Source organism: Spodoptera frugiperda, chromosome 26 (genome assembly GCF_023101765.2).
Source record: "Spodoptera frugiperda isolate SF20-4 chromosome 26, AGI-APGP_CSIRO_Sfru_2.0, whole genome shotgun sequence".
Classification (NCBI taxonomy): Eukaryota; Metazoa; Arthropoda; class Insecta; order Lepidoptera; family Noctuidae; genus Spodoptera; species Spodoptera frugiperda.
Window position 1 is genome coordinate 11,337,694 of NC_064237.1, and position 14,370 is coordinate 11,352,063.

At 34.3% G+C, this 14,370-nt stretch overlaps 1 protein-coding gene across 2 annotated transcripts in view; it reads left to right on the forward strand.

The window, feature by feature from the left end:
- LOC118264648 (thrombospondin type-1 domain-containing protein 7A) overlaps positions 1 to 14,370 on the forward strand; it is a 112,864-nt gene that overhangs the window by 84,996 nt on the left and 13,498 nt on the right. For both annotated transcript variants that reach the window (XM_050705102.1, XM_050705101.1), the window contains exons 3-6: positions 3,977 to 4,076; positions 5,264 to 5,368; positions 11,560 to 11,705; positions 13,908 to 14,039. In XM_050705102.1, coding sequence (XP_050561059.1) covers positions 3,977 to 4,076; positions 5,264 to 5,368; positions 11,560 to 11,705; positions 13,908 to 14,039 — 483 coding nt within the window. The remainder of the gene's footprint in view (positions 1 to 3,976; positions 4,077 to 5,263; positions 5,369 to 11,559; positions 11,706 to 13,907; positions 14,040 to 14,370) is intronic.

A 14,370-nucleotide genomic window follows, 5' to 3' on the forward strand; every position in this document is an offset into this window, starting at 1 on the left:
GTAATCTGATTACACCGAGACTTTTAAAAGGGTGCTTGAATCTGCTGTAATTGTATAGGTTTTTCATTAGTTTGTTGTCAGCTCACGGTGTTTAGCATTTTCCTACCTATTTCTTAGATATTTTGCGAACTGAATTTTTTGATTAGATTTCATTTACACGAAAATTGGGGACGAAAATGGGATTGAGCGAACGAAATATGGAGTCTGTTATATTTTCTCCTAAAATGAGATTAAGAGCGCAAGCTGTAAGCCTTTAAATTAAGTTTTTTGGGCAAGAAAAATATGTAATGGGTAGGGTCTAGAGGAAATATTTACCTTTTTTGTTGGGATACAATTTATCAAGTCTTAAAAGGGTTCATAGGTGGGGTAAGGGTGTTAAGATTAACTTTTTTGGTCAGCTCTTAAGCAGCAAACAGGTTGGTGTATCGCCTAGCATATTCCTAGTTAGTGAAAACAAGTACATAAATATTTTAGATGGGTGTTGCTGGCGGGTAATGGCGTTACGTTTATGCCCGTGTATTATGAAGGCAGGCTTACTGCGTCTCTCATGATTAATGGGCTGCCTACATTATGTACTGAGCTATTACCTCCCACAGTTACTGATGTGTAACTAGGTTATATTATCATTATTACTTTTGTAAATTTAATGTATCTTTTGTACGTAATGTTCAAGAAAAGTGTTTACAAAATACACTTACTAAAATTCAGCACATAAGATGAATTGGATTTTAGACAACAGCCATGGTCGTCCCATTGCAGGGCAAAGACCTCCCTACCCTCCTTCTACTCCTCTCTGTTTAAAGCTAATAATACATAAGATGAATGATAAACAATTTTCGATAGGCAAACACTTCGTTAAATGAAAAGTTTACTACAATGTTTTGCAAACGCCATTATAATATCAAAATATTTGTACTACTATCTACTTTACACTCTACAGGGTGTCCCTGAAATCGACGTCCAACGGGCACTAGATGATCAGCAAGGTTCCAACTGTTATCAGAAAAATATAAAAAAAAATCTAAGTCCTACAGTTTTTAAATTACAGTGACTTATGTGTTATCCACGAAAAAGTACACCCTGTGCCAGTCTTTTGACTCTTGTTGCTACAAATCTTTATTTTTTCGTTTGCAGTCTTCATTACATTATCCTGAATAGTGTTCCAGTAATATGAAATCATAAATTCTTAGCCAACTGCTTTAGATTGGAAAACATTGTTAGTTTTAGAGGAACCAAATACTCTGAATAAATTTTTCACCTTACTTTAAGTGACTGTACTGAATAAATTATGTATGGCGCTAGTAGTGGCAAATTTCACCAAAGTTGGCGCATTTAATAAGGATTCTAAAATGGTATAGCACTTTGCACATTATTTTTTAAATTCGACACAAAAAAAGATTTTTCAACGAAACTCGGTTTCGATGAATTTATTTGATCTTACTAATATTTCTTCTAGTGTACTCAAATCATACGTTATAACCTCGTATGCACTAGACAACACTTTGCACGCGATTTGTTATCATCATGTTGATAATCAGCGTGGATCTCTTGTCAAACAATATTGTCTGTCTACTCATGATTTCGCTAGCAGCTTTCGTTGGCAATATTAATAGACTTACTAGAGGAACTGATGTTGTGTATCATGTTTCACTAAATAATATTGAATGATTGCAATATGATGTTCATAGTGCATCAAACACATTATCAAATGTGTAGTAAAATCAAAAGGAACGGACGCGGCAGATTCATGTACACGGCATATCGACGCGGTAGTGGTATGGTGTACATGAGCCCTTACGCACAATTAATCGTCATATCCCCATCAAAAAAAAAATGGGTGAATGCGGGATGAAGCATCAAATATTCTTTAGTTTGTCGAGAAAAAAATATTTGCACCGTTACAAGGAATTGCAGGTAAAGCAAAAAATAATTTAAAAAATAAATAATCAACACGGCGCAAAAAAGCCAGTGCTCAGCTAAAATGCCGAAGCCCGAGTACGATGGCTCGAGATGCACAACACCAGTTCGTCTAGCGATAATATTGCCGACGAATGCTGCAAGCGAAATCACGGGTAAACAGACAATGTTGTTTGACAAGAGATCCTCGCTGATTTTCAACATGATGATAACAAATAGCGTGCAAAGTACTGTCTAGTGCATACGAGGTTATAACGTATGATTTGAGTACACTAGAAGAATTTTTAGTAAGTTCAAATAAATTCATCGAAACGGAGTTTCGTTGAAAAATCTTTTTTTGTGTCGAATTTAAGAAATAATGTGCAAAGTGCTATACCATTTTAGAATCCTTATTAAATGCGCCAACTTTTGTGAAATTTGCCACTACTAGCGCCATACATAATTAATTCAGTATAGTCACTTTAAGTAAGGTAAAAAATTTATTCAGAGTATTTGGTTCCTCTAAAACTAACAATGTTTTCCAATCTAAAGCAGTTGGCTAAGAATTTATGATTCCATATTACTGGAGCACTATTCAGGATAATGTAAGAAAGACTGCAGACGAAAAAATAAAGATTTGTAGCAACAAGAGTCAAAAGACTGGCACAGGGTGTACTTTTTCGTGGATAACACATAAGTCACTGTAATTTAAAAACTGTAGGACTTAGATTTTTTTTTATATTTTTCTGATAACATTTGGAACCTTGCCGATCATCTGGTGCCTGTTGGACGTCGACTTCAGGGACACCCTGTATAAACATTATCATTATCGGAGTGTGTTCGGGGCGAAGTTGAAAGAAAACTGATTTTTCCTAATTTAATAAAGATTTAAAAAAACATTATCATACATTCAACATCTATCACAAACAAAAAATCCCTCAATTAGCGCAGAGAAACTAACAACGCAGCACCTAAGGTATTTCAGTCATCACCCTAAAACATAGTCTACATGAGCTCATAAAGTTTCTAATGAACAAGCTGCAAACTTCATATATTCCCAGTTAAACTGTGCACGTTGAAATAACTCGTGTGTTCCGTTGACATATGGCCGTGTCAATCCTTCGGCCTCATAGCTCCCGTCAGCTGCTGGCTCATACATTTAATTTACAGTCTCATTTAAACTAGCTGCCTCGCCTGAAAATTTAAACTTCACACGTGTGCTTAAATTATGTAATTTTTTGTTCAAATTCGAGTAGATTTGTTTGACAGTGTAGTTATGAAGAGTAGAGTTAATTTACTTTAGTACCTACTGATGATTGGATCTCGCTTCGCATGATGTAATTTCCAATTTACGATTATAATTTTCCGATATTCCCAATGAATTTTCGATTTTTTCCTGTAAACTTTCTTCTAACATTAACAAACATGACAAAAATCGCCGCGGGATTCCAATAATAAATGTCAATTAATTATATCAATGACATGAATTGAAAACTTACGTACGTAAGTGGGCCTACTGACCTCAGGATTGGAGCATTTATTAAAAATTTAACATGTCCATTTTATTCCACAATTGAAATTTTACCTATACCATAAATTGCCGCCAGCACTTTTTACCTATAACCACTTTATCCCCATACAAATGAACGCGAATGAATATCAAATAATGGCAACTTTTCTTTCAATTCTCCTTTTATCTAATAAAAGAAGAATAAGTCTCATTCATCTTAATTCAAAAAGGTTTCATTCGATTGTGAGGTAATTGATTAAATACTGGCTGGTATACTAACGCTATAAAGGGAAGCCATTAAAAACAAAGCACTATTGGTTCTTTTGTTTTGTTTAGCTTTTATTCATTCATAGATATTTTTACAAACGTCTTAGATTCAGTTTTTTTTTTCTTTTGTTACGATATTGAAATATATTTCTGAGATTCATTTATTTCCTCCATATTATACAAATAAAAATAAAATACAACCTATTGTGTTTATAAAATAGTTTAATATAGAAGTGATATTATTTTTGGGTTAATAAATTGGTAAATTAAAATGTCTAACCTATTGTTCTTCTTTTTTCGCAGAACCATCAATAAGCGATTCGGAGTATTCGATCTACATTGGGAAATGGACTGAATGCAACCCCCTGGGCGTAGGAGAGCATGCTTCACGGACTATAGAGAGGTACCATACATACATACATACATACCATTCATACATTGCATACAGCCTTTGACAACCTTTATGATAGCAGAAAAAATATTTGATGTATTGCGTTTTCATATGTTTTTTTTTTACCCTTTGAATCGTCACACAGCTCTTTGTATACGACTATACATATAACTGTATGTCTGTGGTTCAGTTTAATTGAATTCGTCATATAGTAGTTTGTTCAATATCAATACATTTTTGCCAGTATATTTAATGTACCAACTCCAAGGTTTCCTCCAGAATTATTTTAAGTAATAATATAAAAAATCTTTGGAACCCCGTTAGCATTTTGACAAATTGGCTGCCGGTCGATCCATCACACTCGCGCCAGTAACTGGCTTCTAAAAAACCCATTAATCTTCGTAGGCTACGTAGATGCAATACTTTTTATAGGTGCCTCTCAAAGTTGCCAATCTAATTATTTATTAAATTCATTTATTTTCATTTGAAAGGCTGTAAAGATAACACGGTAGCTAAAGACATAAATTCCTTTTCTTAAAGGAAACGTTATTTAAAGGTAAGTGTCCACAGGCCCGCATCGTACGGACCGCATCATCAGCCATACCTACGTGCGATGCGTATGATCAGTGGACGCAGCTGTATGAGTTTCTATACAATACAAGACAAAATAAAATCCGTTGTGTGCGGTGCGTGTGATGCGTACGATGCGGGATTGTGAACCTTATATTCCATTTCTTAAAAAAAAGCGTTACTTTTAAAATAACGATTTGATTTTCTTTGCATCAAACTTTTCCTCTAATCATTTATGTTTATCTACAAAAATAAAGTAATAAATTCATCAAACAGACTGAAATATTTTCGATAAACATTTTTATAATCTCGGCAATGTTTCGTTACAAAAATTCTAAGACTTCGTGTTATCCGGACCTTCTTTTCGTCGTATTTTCTTTTACATTTTTTTGCCCATGAAAAAACATTCCTTATAAAAAAAAAAAAATAGATAATATATATAGAGTTTAAAAATAATGCCTTTGTTGACTAAAAACCGTCAAAATATGACTGACATTAATCACTTGTATATACATAGAAGTAAGTAATTAGCTCTACATTTCGTTTTGGTACTGTTAGTTTCAGGCATTATTTACAACTAGCTTTATCTCCCGTTCAATTAAATGGACGACATATTTTTGCTACATCAGGTACTTGAGGATGGAGACCGACTCGCTAGTGCACACGCCCCGGCTCGGCCTGCAGCGTCGGCAGGTGCAGTGTCGCAAGAAGGACGGACAATTCGTAGAAGCCATGTAAGTTTACCCATCCACATGTATGTTAGAGAGATGCTGACTTTTTAGTTTTATACCAGAATGAAAATATCAGTTAGAAAAGTAGTTTAGAGACATTTCGCCCAAATGTTTTTTGATTAAGCTTTGCTTGTCGGATATCGCAGAATTAGATTTTCATGATTATTTGCCTTGGGGATTTCCTTCTTTAGCAGCGAAATAAGATTTTTCGTTATATTATTCTAGTCAAACCAACGTTTAACAACAAGAAGTTTAAGCTTCATATAAATTCCGCTACGTCGCAAAACGCCAAAATACCCATCTTGGTACATACTTCAGTTTGTGGCGAAACATATTTCAATCTGCTCCATAATTCACGTGTTTTGAAAGAAATTTCATAAGCTAAGTTCTGAGATGTTTTGCTTGGGCGTGCATTCTGCCAGCACTGCAGAACTGGGTCAATTCCTCCACTTATTGATCTTGTACCACTTGGCCGTACAAAAACTTGTGTGTGATGAATTATGGAAGAGAATGGAACATTTTTCATCTTCGTGTCACGCGCCGAGCAAAGAGTTTTTACTGATCATTATTGAACTTTATGCTGACGTTTGTAACACGAATGGCTTGTGGAATGGCGCCGTGAATATTTTCGTACGTGGTTTTAGAAAATAATGCTGATATTGCGAACGTGAGCTCTGGTTGAAACGTTTAGAGATGAAGGCGTGCTACGTTATGTTAGAGTTAAACTTTTAACTGACTATTCTGGAAATCTGTTAAGCGTATTTGCAGTTTGGTTTTAGATTTACTTTTCTTTTGCTGTGACAGTAAAACCACACTACTCTCTAAACTTTCAAGTTAATCAGTTTATCTGACTGTATAATGTGAAATGTAAAGGAGGGCGCTGCTGTGCGCAACGTAAACATCAGCTGTGCGTTATAAATTAATTAAAAATAGAAAAAGTTAACATTTAGTGAAGTGAACCAACAAAAGTTGTAGTATTTACTAACTTGAAGTGATTTGACTATAAGTTTCGAAGTTCCCACCGAATATTAGTGAAATAAAACAATTTTGTGAAGTGCAACGGACAAATATTTTTCAAATTTCGTTCGAAACAACAAAGTGGTTTTTAAACAGAACTAAACAGAATAAACAGTTACTTCCAGTGAAAACAAACTTCAAAGACACCAGTACCTTGAAAAGGTAGGATAATTGAAACTTATTCAGCAAATAACACTTTATTGCCAACAAAAATTTCAAAAACCCGCTGTTATTCCTATCGATTTTGTGAATAGCGCCATCTATGCTCTTTGGTGCGCAACCACTGACCACAGGGATACACACACCCTTTGTTCTCGAAAAACAATATTGATCACTTGAGTTAGTTTGCATCTAGCGATAAGAGAGGGCGCTGTCACCAAAAATTAAAATGGATCCAAAAAATGTGGAATCCCTATGTGCGGGATGCTTGCAAACACTACCTAACAAAGAAAAACTATTTTGTAAATTATGTAACAAGGGCTACGATTTACAATGTGCAAATATTACCACTGCACGGTTCAACAAAACTATGACACTGGTTCAAAAGAAATCCTGGATATGTCAGGATTGCTGTTGTAAAATACCGAAAACTGGGAATGTAAACACCCCCATACGGACACCAATAAACACCGAAACACAATTATTACATTCGCCAACCGAAGATAATAATGTTACATTTAGGAAAAGAACAACTAACTCCAGCCTGGCGTCATCTTTCTCACAAGGTCTAAGTTTTTCGGGCGATACCCAATACATAGAACACAAGGACTCACCAACCAGTCCAAATACAGAAGAAGAACTTACACTCAAGAATTTAAACGACATTATTACCCTTAGCTTACGAAATAATAATAAAACAATAATAGCGGAGTTACAAAATACTATCCAGATTGAAATTAATAAGGCTATTGTCAAGATCAGGGAAGATATAGAAGGAAAGTTAAACACTTTATCTAAGGAAACAGAACAACAACGAGACGACATAATTACAATTAACAAGAAGATAGAAAAACTAACAGTTGAAAACGACAACTTAAAGAGAGAGATACAAAGCTTAATAGCAACAAAAGTGGAAAATTCTACACATTGCTATGAAAATAATCGCAGGAAAATTGTGGTCTATGGTTTTCCTGAATATTATAAGGAATCAATCTACGATGAACAATATAGATTGGTTGATATATTTTATAATAAACTGAACATTGATCTCACGGAGTACCTTGACGAAACTTATAGACTAGGCAGATATTATAATAAAAACCGCCCACTAGTCATTGAATTCACTAGCAAAAGAATTACCAAATACATTTTAGAAAACAAACACTACTTGCAAGGAACTAGATTGTTTGTATCTGAATTCCTAGATGAAAATGCGAGATCTCAAAGGAAAGAAATGCACGAGGAAATGCTGAAAGCTAGAAAAAACGGATTATATGCAATCATTAAGAATAACCAATTGATAATAGAAGGAAAAATAATAGACATACAAAAGCAAAAACAAAACTTTCACAATAACAATAACCTGACGCAAAATGAACAATATCAAACGGAACAATGTATAGAAGAAGTATATGAAAATAGTGAAACTCTAACCCATGGTACATTTCGAAACTCCAGGCCAACAATTTAAAATTTTATTCCAAAACATACAAAGCATTTACAACAAGCAGCACCTTTTAGAATCATTTGTTATTGATAAGCCAGCAATTAAAGCAATATGCATGTGTGAGACATGGCTTTCTACAGATAAATTGGATAATTTGCAATTGAGTGGATGTAAAATTGCAGCATCATACTGTCGCCGCTCCCGTAGTGGTGGCGGTGTGTGTATTATTCTAAGAGAAGATATAGAATTTATAGAATGTTATGATATTAGAGATTTAACTATTGAACACTGTATAGAAATATGTGCATGTATGTTACCAAAGCTTAACCTTTTAATTATTGTTATTTACTGGAATAGAAGAGAGGAAGAACTTTTTCTTGCACAATTAAAACAAACTATGCAATTAATTAATAAAAAGTATAAAAACCTAAACGCCATAATAGGAGGTGATTTTAATATAAACGTATTAGAAAATAGTATAAAGACAAATCAATTTTTAAATCTTATGCTCGAGTTTAAATTCACACAACATATCAAAGAACCTACGCGTATCACACATACAACTTCAACATGTCTTGATTTGATATTCACTAACTTTAACGACAATAGTTTACATACAACAGTCGAAGAATTGGGATTTTCCGATCACTGTGGAACTATTGTAAACATGACATTTAAACAGGAGACTAAAGAGCTCGTATGGTTTACTGTAAAAAGGCTATTTAACACAAATAACATACAGAAATTCAAATCTAAGCTAAGCACTCAAAACTGGAACAACATCATTACACCGAACAAAAATTTAAATGAAAACTATCAGTCATTCCTCACCACACTGAAAGACATTTTAAATGAATGTATCCCTACACGTAGAATAAAATTAAAAACAAAACAATCGAATTTCTGGCTAACTACTGGAATAAAAACATCTTGCAGAAATAAAAGACTACTCAAAATTTTATCTATAAAAATTAATAACCCAATAATTACAAAATACTACAAAAAATATGAAAAAATCCTTAAAAAATCAGTGATAACAGCAAAAAAATTACACTACATAAATAAAATGAACAAATCTACAAACAAAGTTAAAACTATGTGGAATATTGTAAAGGAACGAACTAATAAAATATCTAAAAAAGATAAACAAAATATAACATTACAAACGACTAGCTTGATAAGTGACCCTACGCAGATAGCTAATATCTTCAATGACTTTTTCGCATCCATTGGGGAAAATATCTCCCCAAAATCCGGTTTCGATCGAACTAACACGGCAGTGATTAACCCCACTCAAAATACCATGTTTCTCAGCCCGGTTGACGGATATGAAGTGAACAGCATCTTAAAAAATCTAAAAAACAAGAACAGTTACGGCATAGACGAACTACCACCTACCCTTTTCAGACAGTGCGCCGATGAACTTACCCTACCATTTTTTAAACTAATAAATCAATCGTTCGAAGAAGGCAGTTTCCCAGACCAGTTAAAGAGAGCATTAATTAAACCTATACATAAAAAGAACGCAAAAACAGACCCTAACAATTACAGACCGATCGCGCTTCTGCCAACCGCCTCCAAAATCTTTGAAAAAGCAATGTGCAACCGAGTATATTCATTCTGTGAAAAATACAACATTTTTAATGATTGCCAAAACGGTTTCCGCCAAAATAGATCAACGAGCTTAGCGGTATATAAGTACATCCAAGAGGCTCTAAACGTCATCAATAATAAACACTATGCAGTAGGAATATTACTGGATATGACCAAAGCCTACGACAGGGTGCAGTTTGATATACTGTTGCACAAGTTGCACGGAATAGGAGTGCGCGGAAAGGCTCATGACTGGTTCGTGTCTTACTTGAAAAGTAGAGAGCAATTAGTTGAGGTAGAATACTACAATAGTACCACTAGGGAAATACAGCTCATTCGATCGAAAATTAAACCGATACAAGCTTCTATTCCCCAGGGAAGCGTTATAGGATGCCTGCTTTTCCTAATTTATATAAACGACCTCCCTAAAACTATAGAAGGACCATGTGTCCTATTTGCTGACGATGTCTCAATCCTCACCTCATGCCGATCGAACAACCACATCAATGAAAAGCTCAATACCATTTTCGATAACTTTACAAACTGGATGACACAACACAATCTCGAAATAAACTTTACAAAGACTAAATTAATAACTTTTCACCCTCGTCAAAAAACCCAAATACACATAAATTTCCAATACAATCAGGTAGAACTAGAAACAGTTAACGAATTCACACTTTTAGGATTAACAATAGACACGAATATAAATTGGAAATCACACATACTTAAACTAAAATCTAAAATTTCCAAGTTTTCGTACGCCCTATATGAAATTAAAAAGACTACTGATTTAAAAACTGCACTAACAATGTATTATGCGTATGCCCACGCTTGGTTCACGTACGGTATCATTCTGTGGGGAAACAGTACGGATGCTCAGTCTCTATTTATTTTACAGAAAAAATTAATTCGTATTATAACAAACATAGAACAAACTGATAGTTGCAAACCTCATTTCACAAAACATAAAATTCTCACTTTAGTAAATATATATATTTTAGAATTATGCAAGCTAGTCCGCAGGTATCCAGACTCTTACAAAAAAAGAGGAGACATGCACACAAATCACTCGCTTCGACACAAAAATAAATTGAATTTGCCACGTTCCAACTTAAAGATGCATGCTTCTAGTCCATATGCTATGTCCATAAAAATTTATAACAATTTACCAGAAGAATTAAGAGAAATAGAAAAAACTAGTGTATTTATAAGAAAATTGAAACAACTCTTAATTAAAAAAAGCTATTACACCATAGATGAATTCCTACAGGATAAATAAATAAGACTACCTACTTGTAACACTAACTTGGCTGGGTAAGCCTAGTCTAACCTAAATAATAAATTACTTATAATATAATAACTAGTCAACACTAAATAAGACTAAATATTACTAAAATACTATACAAAACGAGTACCATAAAACTAATTATAAAAACATTGTATGATAAATATATTAAAAATAAATACTAAAAATTAACAATAAATATAATATATATACAAATATATAATATATATAAAAATATAATATAGAACATACATAAATAAATACGAATGGACGCGAACAAGTACAATTATTAATTATAATTAATAAAAATATAATAAAAAAGACCTAATATATATTCTAATATACTACTAAACACATAATCACTAGAATATTGAAATTGAAATTACCAAATACTTATTTAATTAATTTTAATATGATATTAAATTAACACTAAAAGCCCTTCCTCTCTCCTACGAATTTTATATTTTTTATATTTTGCTGTGCCCGACAGGGTCCATAATTGTGACTAAATACTGTATTTCTAACACCTATGTACATTATGGATGCAATAAATACTTGAATACTTGAATACTTGAATACTATCGGTTTATGGTAGAAAAAACAACAAGGAATGCTGGCCAAGAAAAGTATAATTGTTACTTGGATATTTCCTTTTCCTTCCTTTTCCTAATGTAATAAATACACCTGCAGGTACTGTGGTCCAGTGCTCGCAGAGATAGGCACAGCTCGCGTGTGTGTGATCAAGGAGGATTGTGTGCTAGCTGAGTGGTTGCCATGGAGACCACGACCTGATGGCGCTCTGGTGCGCACCCGAAGACTGAAACGATTGCCGCAAGGTTCGTGAAAAAATCTTAACACGTTGGTGGACAGTAACGGCCACAGGCGTCTAGATAGCCTAAAGTGATACAACAGTACGCCTGTCGACGTATCAGTTTTTAGTAAACGACTGATTTTTCATACTGTAGTAAAGAAAGGAATGTTGTACTGTCACCCCAGGTATAATTACGACTTTTGTACTGTCACTACATTATTTTACATTTTTGCATTACGTGAAACTACGCGGGCAATGTACGAAAAAATTTTAGTCTTAGTAGCTACATCTAGTGAGATAGTACTGTCCACGAATGTGTTAAAGGATTGAATAGAACTTTTTCATTTTATCCATTTTAGACCTTATCCTAGATAAACACTGTTGAAGGCAAATCTATACATATAATAAAATCGTAGAAAAGTGCTGTCTGTACATTGAAAATAAAAATAAAAAAAATAGCAGGGGTTATTGTTATGTCGATGTCGAACCCAAAAATGTAATTAACTTTTTTTTTGTCTGTTTGTCTGTTTGTCTGTTTGTCTGTTTGTCTGTTTGTCTGTGCGTCTATGCGCGCTAATCTCAGAAACGGCTGATCCGAATTGGATGCGGTTTTCACGAATATATTGTGGTAGGCTTCAATTAACATTTAGTGTTTGTTTCATGTCAATCGGTTCATAAATAAAAAAGTTATGTCAAATTAAAGAATCACGTCGAACACTATTCTATGCTTATACCATTAATCTCCACAACTATTTGACGGATTTGGTTGAAATTTGGTACAGATATAGTTTAGAACCTTAGAAAGGACATAGGATAGTTTTTATTTCAAAAATCTTTAGTTTAAGTCCGTTTTTAAACTATTTTTTCAATGCCCTAAGTGAGTATGACTGCACGGTTGGTGCGGTGGCTGGGCAACTGGCTGCCGCTCAACGGGTAGCGGGTTCGATTCCCGCACGGAGCAACTCTTTGTGTGATCCACAAATTGTTGTTTCGGGTCTGGGTGTCATGTGTATCTGAACTTGTATGTTTGTAAACGCACCCACGACACAGGAGAAAATCCTAATGTGGGGCAACGTTTTTTTAAAATTTTATTAAATTCCAACGCAGAGCTCATTATGTTGATTTTTGAAGAGTTCCCTGGAATATCTTCTACATCTCATTTTTGAAGAGATTCCGCGAGATCGGGAACTATGTGGTTAAAACCAAAAGGAGATTGACCAATTTGTATGGGACTTTGGCTATTTTTGAACAAGCAGTTCAGCTAATAATATATGTTTGATTAATAGTTCATATCAGTAAGAATGAAGATACAAACTTAGTTTTGTATCCAGATTTATATTTAGTTTTTTTTTTACATTTTATTGAAGCTGTTTATGCATGAAATAAAACATTTTTTTATTAAAATTCTTTATTAATCTGATTCAAATGTAATTAAAATATGGTCTAGCAACTGGGCAGGTGGATTAATATTTTCCTGGTACCTTGCCCAGCTCAAAAACCAAATAATAGTCATTATATGTGCACAGCAATCTACTGTTCTACGGCCCACCATGCAGTTGCAGCAATATTGTTTTATAGCTGCCCTCCCTTCAGTGTTATTCTCATATAATATACAAAATATGTTTTTCTACTAATGTGTCTACTATGTATTTTCCCACGCAATAAACTGCAGTTGACTGAAGGGAGCGGGAAACCTTCCAGTAGGCTGCTGGCAGTATTTCTGCATAATTCAATCGTATAGGAACCATCGCCTCTTATGTGTTAGCCATAGTAGGTAGTAGTAGTGAAGAATCAGAATCCATTGAAGACTTAGAAAAACAACACCCACAATGCAAAAGAACAAAGCGAATAATATCTGTCATTTTGACGCAAAACACAACAGATTGACAGCACTGAAGTCAAATTCAAAGTCAACTGACTTGGTTATCATAACAAATACTAAAATAAATGTGATTTTTTATACTGCTAATTGATACAAAGTTATTAGGATCAGACATTTTACTAAAATATAAATAAAATTATTGGTAAATTACATTTTTGTTGAGCAGCCTGTTCAAAAATAGCCAGTTTTGGACAATCTCCTTTGCCGGAAGTCACTATTCCACGCGAACGAAGTCGCGGGCAAAAGCTAGTCTTCAATATTTTTCCACTATTAACAATAAGGATTACTTATATTTTAAAATTCATACCTAATTAATTGATGTAATTTTGCATTTTATTAACCCAGGTGGAGGTAAGGAATGCGACGTGGTGGAGGAAGTAAGGCCTGCAGCGCTGGAAGCGAGCGCTCACTGGACGCCTGGACCCTGGGGGCAGTGCAAGGTGGCCATCGAGGCCGGACACACCATGCTTCAAACAGGTTAGTAACTAACCATCCTCTTCCTAGTCATGATCACGAAGCACCTAGTATTATGGAAACCTGACCTATAAATATTTCTTCGAAAATACAATTTGACTGCATGGCTGGCGTGGTGGCTAGGCAACTGGTTGCCGTGCAACGTGTAGCGGATTCGATTCCCGCTCGGAGCAACTTTGTGTGATATCCACAAATTGTTGTTTCGGGTCTGGGTGTAATGTACATGGGAATTGGTATGTTTGTAAATGCACCTACGATACAGGACAAAATCCTAGTGTGGAGCAATGTTTAAAAAAAATTAAGATAAGTATGGTATTTTGTGGTATTTAAGCGA